Source organism: Rhea americana, unplaced genomic scaffold, assembly GCF_003343005.1.
Source record: "Rhea americana isolate MKP2758 unplaced genomic scaffold, rheAme1 scaffold_7, whole genome shotgun sequence".
Classification (NCBI taxonomy): Eukaryota; Metazoa; Chordata; class Aves; order Rheiformes; family Rheidae; genus Rhea; species Rhea americana.
In genome coordinates this window covers 3555733-3575662 of record NW_028186867.1, presented here as the reverse complement: position 1 = coordinate 3575662, position 19930 = coordinate 3555733, and the positions used below count along the sequence as shown (strand labels likewise).

The 19930-nt window shown below is 36.6% G+C and overlaps 1 protein-coding gene across 3 annotated transcripts in view; it reads right to left on the bottom strand.

Moving 5' to 3' along the window:
- Positions 1-19930, bottom strand: part of PUDP (pseudouridine 5'-phosphatase) — a 101571-nt gene that overhangs the window by 65700 nt on the left and 15941 nt on the right. For all 3 annotated transcript variants that reach the window (XM_085321579.1, XM_085321578.1, XM_085321581.1), the window contains exon 2: positions 8395-8613. In XM_085321579.1, the coding sequence (XP_085177705.1) occupies positions 8395-8613 (219 nt within the window). The remainder of the gene's footprint in view (positions 1-8394; positions 8614-19930) is intronic.

Genomic DNA, 19930 nt, shown 5'->3' with positions numbered 1-19930 from the left:
AGGAAAATTAGGAGAAAATAACCAACATTGCCACATTTCATTTCCAAATGCATTCTTCCCTAATTAAGAGAGAGAAAAAAAAAAGTTTATTTCCTCCATCTCTTTCAATGTTAAGTTTTTAAACTTAAGGGACAGAAGGTTAGTGCACTCTACATGTAATAGTTACACACAACTGGCTAATAGAAAGAAAATTAAGGGGAAAAAWTAAACTGTAAGACGMATTTAGTTAAGCAAGATGAAAAAAGGATTAATTTTAAACATCAGCATCTTTAAAACACAATTAATCACAAATGCCAATGAAATTAACAACTTGRAATAGAAAAAAAAATGATTAAACCAACAGAAAAGTTATTTCTCCCAAGACCACAGAGGCATTTTCAAGGAAGAGATCAGCACTTTTATTCTGAAAGTTTCAGAAAAAAACATAAATTAAAAAGGGGGGGAAAAAAAGCATTTTTCCTACATTATTCTACCAATGTTGTCTTCATTCTCTTTGGATTCAGCTGAAAYCAAGGTGACTGTAATAAACTGAATCAACTGACAAACTAAGGGTAAGATTTGTGCTGCCCAGCAATATAYCCTTGTGCTAACTCTGACTTTTTCCTTTTCTCTGTCAATACAAACACATACAGCAAAAGTTCAGGAAACCAAAAGAATGCTAGGCTAAAACAGTTGTATAGGGATAGTCCCTTTCTAATTATTTATGTGCTATTATGAGTGTTTTCCATAGGATTTTAAGTTATCACATTTTATAATCAAATAGCATTACTTATTATGAAGTCAAATTTAATAAAACACTCAGAACTCYTGAAAGCTCATTCACTTTGATAGAAAATAATGTGAATTTTGATTTTCCTTTTTAAACTTCATACTTCAGAATGCTGAACAATGTGTGTATTTTTGCTATACTTTATTTGTTTTACTTTCCAATTTTCTTATCTTCCTTTTTCCTGTGTTTGTCCATCACTAAACAGAATACAGCATTTTTAACTTTTATCACTTCTGGAATTTCAGATTAAGATCTACTTCTTGAGGAAATACACAGAGTATCAAAATTGTTCTACTTTTTTCTAATACTAGTCACCAGCCAAACTTTTGTCTTGTRAAGACTGATTTGATTTTTCTCTAAGTGAGGCTTCTATGAACACATCATAGGAGACTGTAACAAAGTTTTTCAAGATAGAAAAGAAAGTGATCTTCATTATAAATTGGGCAAACATGAGATGAGGAAGTGGATCTTTATGTCACTTTGAAATCATAGTTTCAGCTTTCTCTGTTCACTGATTTATTGAATAATTTCTGCTTTTCACACTCTGCTTGCAGTCTATTCATTTGAATAGGCACTGAATAGGCACCTATACAGGCAGGGTAGACAATCACACACTAAYTTGGCCAGTGTCTTAACCTGAAAACTCACTTTTGGATGGACTTATTAGCATGGACAAAATTCTGAAGTGTTATTATTTAAGGAAAATAGCTCGTTTGCATACTGCCAGCATGGAGTGCAGCCACAATATCATGTATCCCATAGTCTTTTCTAAAGGTCTGTTTTGTTCCTAAAAATATTAGCCTAAATCATGCAGGGGGGAAAAATGAATAAATAATTAGAATTCCCCAATGCCTTGTCCTAAGCAAAAGCATAAGCTGTGGGACAACAATAAGTACAAGAGCAGAAAAACAGGACCACAAGAAGTTAGCATCATAACACAACTAAAAAGCTAATCTTTATTCAAGTTTATTCAAGTTCTTCAAAATCACATTATAGGAGCTCTTTTCTGGATTGRAAGGCCTCAATTTAACAAATAGAGGCATTTTGAATGGCAAATCATTTCATGAATATCACAGCATAYCATACCTCTCATTTATCTCTTTATTCCTTGCTTGGGTGCAATACACATTTCACCTTACATCTAAATACTAATTAAAAGCATTTTAAGCAATATGCAAACTCAAGAAGAGAAACAGAAAATTAGTGACCAGTAGAGAGGAGTGTGTGAATGTGCACATATGTGTGTGTGGTTTTTTGTTTTTGTTCTTTTTTTTTGAGGAGAGGGGTTAAATTTGTTATTTCAAAGCTAAAATGTTTTGCTAGAATAGAAGGACACTTAGTGGATGTCTCGTCCTCTTTCCTACCCTCAAACAAAACCGAAACAACCCACAGTAGTTTCAGTTCTGGGCCAGGCATTCCTTTATGGTTTCCAATTGATTCAGCTAAGATCTGCTATGTAATTTAAGAATTGTTTTGTCCAGCTGGAATCTAGAACCATCATATATAGTATCTTACGTTCCTCCAAATGATTTTGGTCACTACTGAAAAAAAAAAATAACGTTAGACAGATTTCTAACAGAGAAATGATACAACATAGGATTCCTTTAGCTCAGGATAGTAAATACTGGGGAGGGGGAGGCAGAAAAAACTATAAATACAGTGTATTCTTCGCACTAATTACGAGTATGCATCAAGTAGTCAATGAAATCAGGTTACATACTAGGAAGTTTTCATAGATTCTGCCAGCTTATTTTTAGATTCAGATAAAAGTCAAAGTATCAGAAAAAGCTAGAGGTTACATGTGTGAAAAATGAAAAAAGCTTCGGATTTACTTAAAATGAGTACTTTTTGTCTTCCTCTTATTTCCTTTCATAAGGCAAATACATGTGAACTCCTAAAAAGCCCAAAAGGCCAAGGGGTATTTTGCTGGTCAGACGCAGAGCTTTAAGCCCAGAAGTTAAACCAACTGAACTGAATAAAAATAYTGGAGAAATGAAGATTACTACTTCTTTCAAATCTTCTCTTTCATCTGTTCCACATTATGATACAGATAGTAACATAACTGCTATTTACAACTGCTGGTTATCCTTTGACATAGTTTTGAGGACTACAAAATATTTTAGAAGTGAATTATTTATGACTTTTTTTCTTTCCCCCAAAGCAACTGTTGATTATTCATYTATCCAGTTAGCTTCCTTGGCTATTCTTATTTTCTGTTTGTATTTCATARTCACAGTATATACCTCTCTCCAGTTAACCTCCTTACTTCAATAAGCTATTCAAGCCACTCTCCTTTAGCCATTTGGGTATCAGTCACATCCATTTTACAGTGAACTGTAATCATAAGCCAAAGGAACTATCTTTTYCCCAAATATTTTGATAAGAAATGTGCTTCTTTTTACTTTCAAACTGCTTGATAAAGAACAATTGAAATTTTGGGGGATGAAATACTGAAACAGAAAAACATCTCATACAGTTCTTTTTAAATGAAGGAAAAATTCTTTGTCTCATTAGCAATCAAATATTTTCCTGTGTATATTGTATACACTGTTGTATCTACATATACTTGGGTTTTCTTCCTTTTTTTTCTTTTCTTTTTCAAACCCAAACTACTTACTCTCCTTCAAAAACCTTCATTTTCTTTTTCCTTTTTGTGTCATGCTTGACTAGTTAATTTACTATCTCTTTTACCCTGTTTCCCTTTTCCCTCACTGGCATATGCATCTGTTTTACTTCTCTTTTCCATGCTCTAATTCTRGAGTTTGTTTACACAGTGTAGCCTGTGCTAATATAACTATGCTTGCAAAGCCTTGTAGCTGAGATGCAGCACATACTGCAAAGGAAAMAGCACAGCTACAGACTTTTCTATAGAACACTGTCTCAATCAACAGACTTCTGCCTTGTGCACCTGAATTTTTATTGGAAGAATTATGTTGACCACTGTATGGTTTCTTCATAGGGCTTGCCAGCAAGTTATGAACCCAAACACTCCTCACACCCTTTCAAAGACTTTCAGCATTCCCTCTAAGAACTTCATACACATCTATCACAGCGTTGCTCCTCATTCACCAGTTCTCTCTATCCATACAGTTACCCTTCTATGTATGCTAATAGCATGAGAGTGAGCAGAAGACACCTGACCTCTGGGGTACCAAAACCATGGCTCTTCAGAGACCTGTGTTCAAGTCCACTTCATTTTACTATAACATGTCACTCAGAACAAGCAGCCTGAGTCTTCTGTGTGTATTTGAAAGAAAAGATTTACTGCTGAGAAAAAGACTAAAGGACACCAAAATACTCCGTGTACTGTTTAAATTAACTGTGTACATGTATTATGCATATCTTGTATGATTTATGTCCAGATGTGAACAAATGGAAATTGTAGGGATAAATATAACCTCTCTATGAAGAGATTGCTCTTCTCTTTCAAAATCATTTATCGTCCCTACATTGAATCTGATGTCAGACCAAACTTAAAGCTSTTTAAGATTTCATCACTCTCTTTGATCAAAGAAAATCTAACATTAGCATTCGGAGTTCTGTCAAGTTGATTGGATTTCTAGCTGATTCCATTACAATCCTTTATGACCATAAAAGCAATTCTACAATAAAAACCTTGTCAGTCTTTGAACACAGAAAAGTATCCAGCAAAGAAAAACAAAATCTCATAACATAAGAAGAAACTGGCTCTTCACCTAAGTCACAAACCGATTTAAAAAATATTTTTGATGTAGTCTGGCATGCTACATAGCTGCAAGCCCAGCAGCACAGAGCTATTCATTATCTGCAAATGCTCTCAATCCTCAAATAAAGTCAGCATTGCTGCTGTGATGGTGATAGAGTACCAGAGATGGGGCCATCTACCAGTTGGTGTAATTGCTATGARTCTTATGAGACCTTAGAAACATAACTCTCATATCCACCTGTTTCTTTTTTGTTCTGAGATATTGTTTAAAGATGTTAAAGATGTTGTCCTTTCACCGAGCTACAAAAGTGGAGGAGGAAACTAATATCTTACTCCCCAACTTGGAAGATAATTGGCTACAAGCAAAGAATCTGTTTTTCTCAGTTTCTTGCTCTAAATCTAGAGTATCAAAGACCTTTCTGGTGGCACAGAGCCTCCTTGATTATTAAATCAAAATTCCACCTTTGTCTGGACATCCTGACATATCTGACCATGGCAAAAATGAAAGTATAATTCAGAACCTCTGCAATGCTGATTTTCTGGTAAAAGCATTTCTGGGTTGCTATCTTTTATCTATTACAGAGGCCAAATGATTAAAGTCAGCCAAATGTAGACTGGAACATTCCAAGACTGATCTCTAGAGGTTATAGACTCACAAAGCCTAGAATGGATTCACTAGAGTTTCCTTCCACTAAAACAACAATAGCAAGGAATAGAAAAGATACCATGGTAGGAAGTCTGTTTAACTGTTAGGGGAACAAACACGAATGAAGGAAACAGCAGTTCAGAGTGCAAACTAGACTGGTGTTTGACAGGAACAGATCAAGAAAACAAAATTTAATGTTTTATAGCAAGTTTCCACTAGAATTTCAACTGTTTCTTTTTCCTCTTTTTTTTTATTTTTATTGCTTTCAGTTGGTACTAAAATTAAGCTATAATATTACCTCCTTCTGTCTGCAAAAAAACATTAGTAGTACTTGAGTTTGAATACTTGCACATCACATTCCACACTGGCTGAATAGGGGCTACAATAATGCTATTTCAGCTATCCCAAAGACCTCCCAGGAGTGAAAACTTCTYGAAGGTGTACAGACTCTGGATGACATGATCCTTAAGCATCTGTGCTTTGTGATGATGTGAGTGAAAAAAAAAACAGACATTGCTATGAAAGAATGGCATCAATTTCATAACCCAGGCATGATTATAGGAGTTGTTGACAGCTTTGTAATCCAGCWAAGTTTTTTTCTGGATGTGTGTACATTCTGGATTTATGTTAAGCACAAGCACACCTATACATGTGTATATATGCAGTTATGTTCCACCTTATTTTTTCTTCCTCTACAGTCCTCATTCGCTGACAATCCACTTCACTGCAACGTAACAATGTTTGGAGAAAGAGAAAGCCTGCTACATTATCCTTGCAGATGACAACGTCTGTACTCTGAGAGCAATGTTTAGATAAGCAGCACAAGTGGCAGCCCTGTCACTTTGTCAGCATTGTCTTAGGTAACTCCTTACTATACTGTATGAAATCTAGTCTACCCTACGATTCATTCAGAAACAAAAGTGGAAAACTCTCAAGTTCTTGCTGGAAATTCCAAATGAGAAATAGATATATACTCTTCATAGATGAAATCTGTATTTTGACCACAGCTTGAGGTACTGAAATGTAGTGCCAGTCACTTCAGCCATACTGAAACCTTCAAACTTGTGTCTTCAAACCCTAACATTTCAGAAGACTGTTGTATGTTAGATGATAGGGCTCSAGTACAGACTCTCAGATGAAGAATTGCTTTGGCAATCGTATATTCATCTTCCATCCCATCCTTAACCAGCACTGACCTAACAGTCAATTACTTGACTTGCAAATTAATGCAGTTRTCGTTGCTGTAACTGGCATGAACATGTAACAGTTCACTCTGTCCTCCTTGCAAAGAAACAAGTGCTGCTCTGCTTCAGCAGCATTTTAAACTTCAKTGGCTGTCATTCAGCATTTCTCTAYACCAATCCAATTCTGAATCTTATTTTTTGGAAAACTGTAAAAATTGCTTGAATGTAGAACCTCACCTGCCTATTATCTGCCAAAAGACAGTCAGTGAGGCTCAGCATGTGAGAATCATCTTATGTCATTAATAAATGCAATTAACTTTCACTTTGCTGTATTTACCCATAACAAATCTGAAACATCAGTCTAGTCGGAGAACATTCTAAGCCGCAAATGTCACCACTTTTTCACATCCTTGGCAGCCCCATGTCTTGCACAACACCTCATGAAGTCCATTCTTAATTAAAAAACAACAAGAGGCTGCAGAATAAATCTACAAAGATTACATTAATTAACACCTGCAGAAGATACGAGAGGCAGGGGAAAGTTGCCAAATTTAAAAAAAATCTAGTTATCAGATTTAAGCTTAGGTCAATCATTAAAGAAACTAAACAATAAATAACTAGCACTATTTCTGATTGCTAGCTGATATCGAGCTAGTTTTCTCAAAATACATGACAAATCAAATTGTATCTTGTATTTTGCTATCAAGTAAAGGACAGATCCCATTACTTCAGTGACAAAGGCTGCCTTTGCTCCCCATAATGGCCAATAAGCATAAAGTGTTTAAAATCAAGTAAACTCTGCATTAGAATATAGCACAAAGAAAATTATTGTACATATTTAGTTAAATTGAAAAGATAATCAGTAGAACAATTCTGGCTATGATAAATGTGCTTATATGCTTGTCCCTGCAAAACTTTTGCTTGCTTTTGCTTTAGCAAGCCTGGAATTCACTTTTTGAAGGCAGCAAAAGTGAAAAACTATTTTATTTGGTTATCCTGTTCTATCACCTCTCTAAATTTCTGTTCGAGCCAGCTCATCCAGCCTTCAGCAGACACAGGATATCTGCATAATGGCAGCTACTACCTGTGCTATTCCATTACAATGACTCTTCTCTGTGCCTCATAATGCTTCCCCCGTCTGTCCATCTGGCATTTGCTAAGTCCAGACTAAGTTGTTTTGTTTGTCTTACAGAAGAAATACCTGCAAAGTTAGTCCCAGAAGTCTGAAATGAAAAATGAAAACCAATTCCCCTCATCTTTCTTGTTTTCCTACAGAGTTTAACTAGGCTTACAGCTTTATGTAGACTTGCCACTAGCAATGATGCAACTTTGAAAAATCTAGCTTATAAAAGAAGAAACGGATCTAGATATAAGTTGGCTACACAAGATTCTCAAGTTAAGCTTCCTACACAAATTATACCCTTTCATTTTGTTTCTTCTTCTTTGTTCCTAACGTATATTTTTAGCTSTCATCCTCTTAATGCATTATGAAACTAGATACAAACACCCATCTAAAAAAATTAAAACATTATCATTAATGCATTGTAGAGATTGCCAGAACAAACATTTTCAGTGGGTAATTAAGCTCACCTGCTTAAGGATAACCTGAACAACCCTCCCTCTCTGTTAACAAACATCTAGCTTTCAGTGTTCAATTTAAGTGAGATCAGTCTCACCTGAAAAAACACATGCCCATATACATTTGYCTGTACATGTACAGGTGTGCTTGTGCTTAACATAAAGTCAGACTACACACACAGTCAGACAAAATTAACTTGCTAAGTTCCACAGCTGCCAACAACCATTTTAAAGAATGTCTGGACTACAAAACTGAGAGAATTCATGCATACTTATCCAGTATTTGTTCCTTTTTTCTTAAAATGATGCATTAAAAAGCAGCTGTTCTCCAAGTGTATAAGAAAAGCTTTCTATATCCCAGTATCTCTTTAACAGGTGAATAACAGATAGATTTCAGTAAAATTTGCTAAACCAAGAATGATGAAACTGAATCTGTAAGAGAAATGCATGTGAAAGGTAGTTTAAAAACTTCTATCCTGATCAGCATTCAGGTAATTCCATAAGCAGTTTACAGATACTGAAGAAAGCATACCTGGCATCAGTTCAGCAGTATGGAATATTCTCTCCTGCTTCATTTTACTTTCATGTAATAACTCTTCTTTGGTTATTGGAAGATCTAGAACATCTCGAATAATCTGTGCCCCTTCTAGGGCTTTTTTACCCATGACTAAGGATTTCACATCCCAGGTATAACTCTTCCCAAAACGCCCGCAGATTTCTTGGAACACTACCGTATAAAGACGTTCAGTATCTGCCAAAAAAAATAATAATAAAGAAAGATCAGTAACGTGCAGTCAGCTGAACAGTCAGTCTTACAAAACAGACCATATAAATGGCCAAAAGATTATCTGCTAGGAGCCAAAGGTTATATCAAAGTAGACAAAACTGCTTCACCATATTTGCAGAGGGKAAGCAAAACTTCCTCAGATTACCTCAGAGTTGCCTTGTTTTTTGAGCTGTCATTTCTGTGTTAAGAGGAGGCTACTGAGGGTCACAACAAAGAACTATCTGGATGTATTCTCTTATYTGTTTTGCATTGCCAGTTTACCATACAGGTAAGCAAGCAACATCTTAATTAAAATACTCTATTTATTCATTGACTGAGAAAGCAAAGCAGGGAAGGAAATCTGGTACTCTGGAGATGTCATTATATATTCCATGTAAACTGCAAAAAAATAGATGTTAAATATTTAAGAACATCTTTGAACAGAAGCTTCACAGTGCCTTCAAAAGCCAATACAGTCATTATTACAGTGCTGCTGGCACCTCTGCATTTACATGTGATTATTCAAGCAGAACATACCCACTTGTAGTTCTAGGGGGAGTCCAGGCAAGAGTAAACTCCAGCCTGAATTTTGCCAGTGAAACTCTCAATTTCTATGAGAAAAGTGGCTTTGTTTATTAAACTAATTTAATTTTTTTTTTTAAATATATAGGCTAACAATACTCCCTACCTTCCTACCACACAAATCTTTAAATAAGGAGGTTAGTAATTTTTGGTTTGATACCAAAAGGGGGTGCAGGGGAGAAGTCTCTTCGTCTTTGACCTTTTATAGTGTGGCGTCATTTTAGCAGAGATCCTGAACAGTAGCGTGCTCTTTTAAGTACGATCTCCTTTAAAAGGCTAACTACTGTTGCTAACAATCCTAAAGGAGGCATTTCTTTGCCTTCTGTATCTTTAAAGGTAAAAACAATATCATCACTTTAGCAACAAAGGGCAAAAAYGAGGAAACAAGGTTGTCATTTTTAATGGGATCTGTTCAGACAGATTATGGACTTACAGCACATTCCTCTGTCTTGGAAAAATTATTTTATTAGAGGGAAAATAAAAATTGAAATTATTCATGAGCATACTGTCTCATTTTCTGAATTGGCAAGAACTATGCAGCAGAGAGTTTAAACTGTAAGCTTCAACACAGATACTATGAAGACAAAAGACTGAAGAAAGAATAGTAGAGCCCACGATTACACTTGAAGATCCTCCCTATACTCTGACAAGCGGTCGCTGCTTAACCACAGTAATCTGCCTATCCTCAGATCAGCAGACGGTTCCGATTTGAAATCAAATGYGAAACATATGGGCTGTTTCCCATCATCTCACCTAGCACCATGTGAACACACAACGGTACAGAAGACACACACTGCTGCCTGCCAGAATGCGCCTGTCCGTGTCCCGCTTCAGTAACTACAAGGGAAGTTGAGCCAAAGGATCCGCTAAAGATCCAACTTACTTGTCTGCACTGTTTAACRGGCCAGCAAATGGGTCACAACAATCTCGCAGCTTAAAAATGAAAGAAAAAAAATAATAGAAGCTGTACTACTGCTTGCAGATGCCTCTCAAACAGATACACTTAAGAAAAAAAGTTAAGAGTAATCCTGGCGACCTGTAAAGCACAGGAAATATATCACAACATTGTTCTGAATCAGCAGAAACGCAAGAGATTTGGCTTTGAAAAATGCCAAGCTGCCAAACAAGAAGGTAAAAGAAAAAAAAGAAAGAAAAAAAAAAGGCCTGTTCACTTGACACTGCCAGGTGGTACTCTCAGCAAGCTGAGAAGGTGAGCTGACAGTACACTGCTTAAAATTTCACAGTTCTCGCCTTTGTTGTTTCTGATGCATTGATTTTTCTTTTAGATCTCACATTTACCAGGTGAAGGACACAAGCCTCTTTCCTAGTTGAAAAACTGAAATTGAAAATTAATCCTCATCCTATTCAGTAATGAATACCCAACTACACAGAAATAAAACCAAACAAGGAATCAAAAAGCATAATTGTAGAACACGAGTTCTAAAAAATCATATGTTAGTCTTTTCAAAAGTGAATGATTCAACTATGTTGCTAAAATCACTCAATTAAATAGCTTCCTGCATTTTAAATATCACATACTAGACTTGTGTAMTGCCTTTTCTTTTTCTTCTTTTACGTTAGCAATCTCCAAATTGCTAACATAAAAATAATCTGCTATGCAGTGTTACCGTTTACAAACTAAACGGCATTCATGAACAATTCTAACTTAAATCTATTAAAATAATCAATTTTATTACCACATTCGTATTATGTCAGAACTTAGATCTCAGAGTGCTGAGCAAATAGAAAAAAAAATGCATAAAAAAAGTCAGGTTAAAATGAGGTAAATGCTTAACAGAACAAGATCTCAAAATCCCTTCCTTCCTTCCACTCATTAATTATGTGCTAAAAAAAAAAAGAGAAACTCTTCACAAAAACAAAGACGTTTGTTTCAAAGAGATCACTTCTTCCACTCTACCTTAAGTTGTAACATTTAGACTCAAGGACACCAACTCAGTTGCAGTGAAAAGCATTATCATCCCAAATTCCATGACCTGCTGCAAAGTTTTGGGTATTTAATTCTTGATAAATAAAGAGATTATCGTTCTCAGGATTTGATGATAAAGGATTTGCCAAGCCCTACCACTCCATTACTAAGAGTGTGTAGCCCTTACTGYGCCTAAAGCTATATAGTTTGGAAAAATTATTCATAGTTACGGACACTTGCTCAAGTAGGTATGTCTACTACAGCACATCAATAAAAACAGAAATCAGGCAAAGGGAGGGAGGGGAGATCAGACATACATACATATACACACAGACCATAATTTCCAGTCRCAATCTAAGCTCAGTACTGAAAAAGCCATGCTTCACGCATATATGTATAACAGATAAGGATCTATATTCCTTTCGGCTGAAAATTAAGTAAAATCTATACATCCTTCTTATAGCAGTAACTACTAAATACCAATACAACTTCAAGACTTCTTATTTCTATTGAAATGGGGTAATTAAAAAAAGTGCTGAGGAAGTGAGAGCTGGGATAGCTGTTTTCCACCTTGATACCATGACATAATCCACACCATGACTGATTAAACAGTGCTAAATATAACAAGCAATCATATTTTCAAACTAATCTGCAATACAAAGAAAAACTAAACCTAACATTCAGAGAAAAATATTTTATGACATTTATGTTTTATAAATAAGAGGAGTTAGAGGCTCAATTCAAATGCCTGAGCATGGGCACCTGATGATATCTTAGACATCCTAATATGTCCAAGAAACTACACATAGCTGATAGTCCAGAAAGGAACTGTGTGAGACCCACACCTTACTGAAAAGCAGCTGGAGGCTGGATGCCCTGCAGCATCTTGGATGGTAACAAATACATACATTTAAGCAAATGAATCTGGCCCCAGCACCCACTAGAAATGTATGCTGAAAACAGAGATAGATGCATGTGGCAGTGGCCTGTTCTAACAGTGGGAAGGAAAGGAGAAGACTTCTTAATCCCTGCTACTTGCAGTAAATATTCTCTTGTGCCTTTCAAAATATTCTCATCATCTTTGCAGCTCTCATTCTTTGACATTTCTTTTACAAGGACATCATCAGCATGACGTACTGTCCGTCCACTCACTGCATTTCACTGGGAATGAGTGATACTAATTCCCCATCACATATCATCTCAGTCATTTTTATAGCAATCCTCCCTCTATGTAAAAAGCACAGGCAGCTCCACTGGTGCTGTTTACACTGTATAAAAGCCAGTCACAATAAATACAGACAAAGTGACAAGAATGACAGAGGCGTTGGATTGCTCAAGTTGTGATCCAGCACAAAAAYATGCTGAAGCATGTTCAGAAAAACCTAAAGGTAACTTGGCATCACACCACAGTATAAATGTTTATGATCTGCTCAAATCACAGCACAGTCAGAATTAGAAGTGCAATTCTATCTAGGTCAGGACTACAGCAACCCAAATCTCAGCTTTATCAACCACTTGCACATCAAGAGATTGGCTGAAGACAAAAAACTATGACCTCAAGAATGAATTTGGAAGTTGATTTTTTAGTTATTTATATGCTTTTTGAATTTATTACAATGCATTTATTATAATTCTAAAATAATTTCCAGCTTATCAAGGACATGAAGCTAGTAGGCATGGAAGCTCATCTTAGCTATTGGTTCTGAATTCTTTGAGCCATCTATCCCATCTTTACTCCAAGCTTCCCTAAARAAACATATCCATGATTTATTCCTCTACTAAAAGATCTAAATATAATTTCAATCATGTGTATTCATATTCTCTCATTAGATAATATCGTATCTCATTAGATTTTGTCACTATCAATACTGAATCAAACACAGATTACTATTTTTTTTTTTATTATCAGTCTCTGACAATATTCCTTTAACCTCCTTGAGATATGCAACAGTGTAAGGCATACAAATTACTGAAATGCTCATCTGGGGCACCAAGAGATAAATATGATTATAAATCAGAATATAATTATGTAAGTGGACAAATTTGCTTTGCTTTTGTCATTCAACTGGTGACATTAAGCACTCTCCACAGGCTGTATGGGCTCTTCATTTGTTAGATCACATGAAGAGTTGAAAGGTCCATACACACTGAGGATATGAACAAAGAGTAGTACCCTCCTCACACTTCCAAAGGGTATATAAGCTATCACAAGGCTTAGGAAATGCCACTGCCAAGATAAAACTCACAATAACTAGCCACAAAACTCACAGGAACCTGCTGGTGCTCATGGTATGCGCAGAGGAGAGGAAAGGAAAAAAAAAAAGAGAAAGAAAGAAATTAAAAAATAAGCTGAGAACACAGTGGCCTTAGGACAGTAAAGTCCGAAAGGAACAAAGAACATCTTCCTGACCCAGGAAATGGTTCAGGATATTACTATCCAGAAAAAGTGTATCAATTGCAGCTTCAATGCAAACAGCTAAGTAAACAAGGGAATTATGGCAGTCTAAAAAAATCCAAAAGAGTTGTAAAAAAATAGCCACTGAAGGAGCAATAGGCTACTCAATTGAATAAACCATGGCACATAACTCATTCTCCACTATCTTTATGATTTTCTTCAGTGAGAATTTGGCATTCTTATCCTATAAAACAATAAAGCCCAGAGTAAAAGCATTCTGGCATTTGAATATTATGCTTCTTTAACTATATTACCCTTCCAATTACAAATATATAGACAATACATATCATTGATAAATACAACCAKTTCATAACATTAGGGTCAGATCTGAATCTTCATCTACTTATACCAGTTACAAACAAATAGCTTCTTCCTTTGACTTCTCTCCATATTCCTATAAAACAAACAGGCTTTAGGGATCACCCTAATAGTATGTTTCACTTCCAGGGGCTTTTTTTAAAATAAATCATCTTTACTAGACCAGTATATTGTATCCTGCAGCAAGAGGCCTTAATCTTGCAGTTCCCTCCCAATGCTCTCCTATTCACCCTTTTAGTACTGTAAAAGCTAGTTTAAAATTGCATGGCTATATTAACCTATGATGGCTAACAGAASAACAAACCCGGTAGTTTAAGAGCTGACCTCAAAATCACTTAAAGGAGGAGGAATGAGGAAACAGTGTGCRGATGAGGAAGGCAGGCAACATAAGTCACTTTTTGCAGAACAGCCTAACAGTTACAGCAGTGGTCCAGAAAATTATACTTGGCTTCTAAACTCCCTTAGGGTCTACGCCTGCTTTAACATCTCAAGATATTTTTATGTTATATGTTTTCTTCTTTTTGTTTTTTATTTTAAATGGAATGGGCAGTCCTAAACACTGGGATGAGTGCTGGATGGTGAATCCAAACCAGCCTGGAGACTGTTGGTTTAAGGGCTCATTCCTGACATATGGGCTCTAACCCCTTAGTAAAGAGGGCCTAAGAGGAGGAAAAAGGATGTTATTCTTTGCTAGATTATTCCCCATATTCCTTCTAAATTAACTTGCTTATGAAGAAAAATTAATTCTAAATTTGATCATCTTACAGAGACACCTATTTCACTGACAATGACAGAATCATAGAATCAGTAAGGTTGGAAGGGACCTCTGGAGATCATCTAGTCCAACCTCCCCACTCAGCAGGGTCACCTAGAGCACGTTAGACAGGGTTGCGTCCAGGCAGGCCTTGAAGATCTCCAGAGAAGGAGACTCCACAACCTCTCTGGGCAACATGTGCCAGTGCTTCTCACAGGGAAGAAATTCCCCCTCACGGTCAGGCGGAACTTCCTGTGCTTCAATTTCTGCCCATTGCCTCTTGTCCTGTCACACGAGACAACTGAAAAGAGTTTGTCCCCATACCCCTGACACCCTCCCTTCAGGTACTTGTACACATTGATCAGATCCCCCCTCAGTCTTCTCTTCCCCAGGCTGAAGAGGCCCAGCTCTCGCAGCCGTTCCTCATAGGGCAGGTGCTCAAGCCCTCTGATCATCTTTGTAGCCCTACGCTGGACTCTCTCCAGTAGATCCATGTCTCTCTTGTCCTGGGGAGCCCAGAAAATATCTGGATATGCTGCTTATTCATGCTCAAACAAACTGTTTGGCCATGTTTCAACCTCAATGTGCTGTTTACTGCTGTCCCCAGCCAGGTATGCTAAACCTATAAGCAGACTGACATGAAAGCAATCAACTGAAACTCAACTGTAATATATTTTGTCTCTAAGATCGACCTACTTTCACAACTTGAACCGACTAAGTCCATGTTACTCTCACCTGAAAGTTAAAGGAAGTAAAAACTGCATTAAAATAATTAGCAAGCAATAAATAATTACTGCTTCAGAATCACAAACTAGCTTTAACAGTAAGTTATTTGGTAAATCACTTTATGTGATTGATAAAGCATAACTTTTGAAAAGTAAAGAAAAAATAATGACTAAAAAGTAAAATTATTGCTTCCTATTTAATTGGGAAATGATTTACAAGTTATTATATTTTTGATTAGCACTTAGAATAATTCACTAATAGGATCCATTATTCATTTTAGTAGGGAGTAGGTAGAAGTCTGTTTTGAAGCTTTAATTTTTGCACATCTACTTCTTTTTCCATCTGTTATACTAGAATGCTAATATAAGTGCACTCCAAGATACATGAATATGCTATGCAGCAATTACTTCAGTACGTACAGAGAAACACTGCCACTGGCTAATTCATCCAAAGCACTGTTGGTCTGCTTGCTCTTCTCCTATACGAGACATACTACCATGTATTTAAGTTATTGCTAAGAGGCTTTAAAGGAAAATAAGTTTAGTGCCCCAAAATAATAGCCGCACAGAACTGTTCCCAAAGGATTATCACATATTTGCCCCTTCAGGCTTACATTACTAGGGGAATTCTTCTGTGGCAGTTACACTGGAAGCCAATTTCTCATTTTATATGCAAAGAAGCAATTTACTGCAATGGGGGGGGGGTGAAGAAGCCTCTTAACAAATTCAAATACCTCTTGGTTTATGCTGATAAAGCAAACATACCTTAATGTTGTCTTATTCAATATACACCTTCATCTTCTTTTTAATGCCACAGGGAGGGTGAAAGAAAGCTTTCAAGAATAAAGCCATGCCAACACTGTTCTAATGCAGAGTCATAAATAAATATTTGGCCACTAACACAGAACTGCATGTGCAAAAGTATGGGAAAGTCTACATTTCAATTCTGTGGCACCAGGGAACCTACACTTCCAAAAAGCAGAGAATATACATGATTTTAAACATTCTAAAACTATCCCAATTAAAATTATGTGCATGCCTCAATTAGTATAAAAATAACAAATGCTAGTAACTGCATCACAGTAACAGACTGCTTTGCTTTGTTAGGCATTCACATAGGTTTTTAAAACAACCATTAAAAACAGACCAAGRCAAACAGTAGCTGATGTGGTGCTCAGACATTTGTGCTTGCTGGGGTCAAGCTGATGGCTAGCAGAGGTGTAGCTTCTTAAAATGAGTATTACAAGGCCCATGTCTGGCAACAGATACAATGTCCCTAGTGTAAGAGTTACTATAACACTGCAACAGTATTATTTGGGGACTATTATCATCCAGAGGAGCAGTTCCTAGCTCTTAGAAGAACAGCTTTTAGTATATTTACAAGAAACAGTCTTTCATGAAGGAGTTCTCTCTTCTTCTTGATATGCTGCTGACAATACATGGCTATACAGTTCAATGACCTGAGAAATGCAACACAGAGTTTAAAAAGTTGTTTTGAAATGAGTTACCCCAATGCACACAGATAAAATCATAGCATAAGGTTAATGAAAGCAGAAAGATCACTATGTTATCAAAGTCAGCAGAGGAATAACCAAATATATCTTCTTAATTAACACGTACTTGCTCCAGGAAAAGCTGTAAAAAAACATAACTTTCCATGAGAAAATGCTGGTCTGTTTTACTCATAGTCTAAAGCAGGCAACAAATGGGGAGAGAGGAGGGGGAAAAAAAAAAGTCTTTGAACGGAGGTAAAAGGAGGAGAGAAGGGAAGGCAGACAATCTTCCTCCTTCCTCCAAAAAAGCCCAAAATGAGATCAAAAAAAAGTTCTCGGGAGAGGGAGATTTTTTGTTTGTTTGTTTGTTTCTTAAGACTTAGGAGAGGTGGGAACTTATTTGACTTTCAGCACTGTATGTTTCTAAATCATTTCCTGGAACACTGTCCAAAAAGCTCAGTCAGTTTTCTAAACAGAGGATATATATTTCAAAAGACAGAATGACTTTTAATAGAAAGCAGAAATACTATTTTTGCAACGTGGCCTCAGACGATGTTCTAAACTTAATTGCAGCAATTTGTCAAATATTTACTACAACAAAGTATAAAAAAGTACAGATTAATAGAGCTAATCTCTCCCTTCTCTATCAGGAGTGTTTAAGAAATCTGAAGCCAATCTGCTGACACAGTAATTTCTCTGTGGTAGAAGAGAAAAACAAATGTAGTCAGTGTGAGCTTGATTTCCCCCCCCCCCAAAAAAAAAAGAAAATTTCTTGTTGGCTGACTGCCTACATCCAGAAGAAAAGTTCAGGAATACTGCAAGACCCAATAATAGTATTTCTTTAGTAACTGTATGCTTAAAGTCCTAACTACAGCCAAAAACTAAAACACAGAGCTAGACCTCCGAGGTTCACACGGGGCATGTGTGATAGAGCATATCGAAAATTACGTCTTATGAGCTGTAATTACCCTCTATGTGAAAACAGTGTATGAAATCTCAAAATCACTAGATAGATACCAAATTTAAGGTACTTCCAATACCTTATGCGGAGTATAGACTTTGAACCTGGCATGCCCTAAAGCTCTCTGAAGTCATGCGAACATGACCCTCTCCTCCCATGTGGAGCTGAGGTTCAGAGCATGCAGCATTTCCCAAAGGTCAGGGGAAAAAACCTCATGCTGTGACAACAAGGACCATCCGCCACTCCTCCATCTCCACACACTGCAAGTCAGCACTGACCCCCAGGTCAGAGACAGCTGCAGCCCAGAGCGCTCACAGCTAAATAATGGACCGTCACCTATCACACCTGAACTGCAGAGGCTGTGCGCAGGTATCCCTATACCTGCTCCGGCAGAAAGTAACTCTTCATACTTTCAGAAAGTGAAGCCCTTCTGTAACTGCTACTCAACAGCAGTCAGATTTTTATCAGTAGCAGATCTTTGTACTAATATTCCCAAACAGACTGCCACATACAGAGTTCAGTATGCAATAACAGTTGTTTAATAGGATTCCTTTTATTGCCTTCATGAATATTTACGTATTAATTTTCACGACAGCCCATGCCCTGCTGCTAAACAACTGTACAGTTTTCTTACCAATACACATTTGAAATTTTGCAAGAAATATTCAGACTCTCTCTMTATATATAAGGAAGTATACCCTGTAATACTAACATAGTATTATACTTACAATACTAAAAGTAGAGCCTCTATTAACTGAAAAATCCTACCAGTGTATTTTGAGCAAGGTTTCTGTTGTGAAAGTCTATGCATGAGGTTATGGGACCTGTCCAAGAATCCTACCTCCCATCATACAAAAATCCCTACTTACTACAGCAGATGACCGACCGATCAGGAAGCTGAACAACAGAAATATGAGGCATCAACTACAGTTCCTGTAAGACATGGAAGAGCCATTTCAAAATTGAACATTTGATCCAAAACACTTGTGAGTGGGATTCAAACCATATCAGTTTGAAACCACTTGAGGGATCTCCATCTGGAGGCCTGAAAAAGCATCAACTTCTCTCCACTGTCCACAGGAAAGACTTTTACTTTAGGAAGACTGCTAAAAATACCACCTAAAAATTGGGCACACATCAGATACCTAAAAGTATCTGGTAATGGATCCAGTCTCAGTCAAACAAATACTTTAATTTTTAATTCTTAGAAAAGAATGACATATCCTGTCAGGCAGACAGGAAATTAAGAACAGGTCTTCCCCTGAATCCCATGCCTGAATCAAATACAGAATTATCTTAGCATGTTATGCCAGTTTTACACTAGTGTAAGGTTTTCAACCACCAAAATGTATTTAATCTAAAATACTATTACTTGTTTAAAACATAGGAAAGAAAACAGTACCAGAGATGTTTTATAAGACAATATAAAACTTTTCCACATTACAATCCTGAATGAATACAGCAATTATAAGAGGGTTTTAGACAGAGAATCTCAATTTTGACTTGGAAAAAAAAATACATGTTGGTGAACCCAGATCACATGAGGACTAGCAKGAGAAATACAAAGCTGGAAGATGACTCTGGTGTTTTCACCTATCTCAAAGGGGAGAGGCTGACTTATTTTGCTATAGAATGGTTCTGGACATAACTGAAATGTTATGACTGCTTTGAATGACATCTTAGAGGTACACGAAACACTGCTGTGTATCCTATTAAATGAAATAAAAAATACTTGTTCAGAGACTCAAAGAGTGCAAGAAGCTTTATTCCACCATTTTTTTCTTCTATGCGATTAATGTCCTAAAAAACAAAAGCAGATACTGTGAACTGAACAAGGTGTCACTCCCTTTTCACTCAATCTTCCTTCCTTCCTTCGTTCTGCAAGTAGAGGCCAAAGTTTATRTCTTGAGACACAAGCAGCTTCACTCTCCTGCAGTTCAAATTTATTAAGTCTGACATAGGATCAACTTTGCTGTAGTGCACTTAGTTCTACCGCAGCAACACTTGCAGAAGACAGAATGGTAAAACATGTTCAATAAGGGCATGAAAGCAGCATTTTTGCTTTATTTCCAAAGAAATTTTCCTTC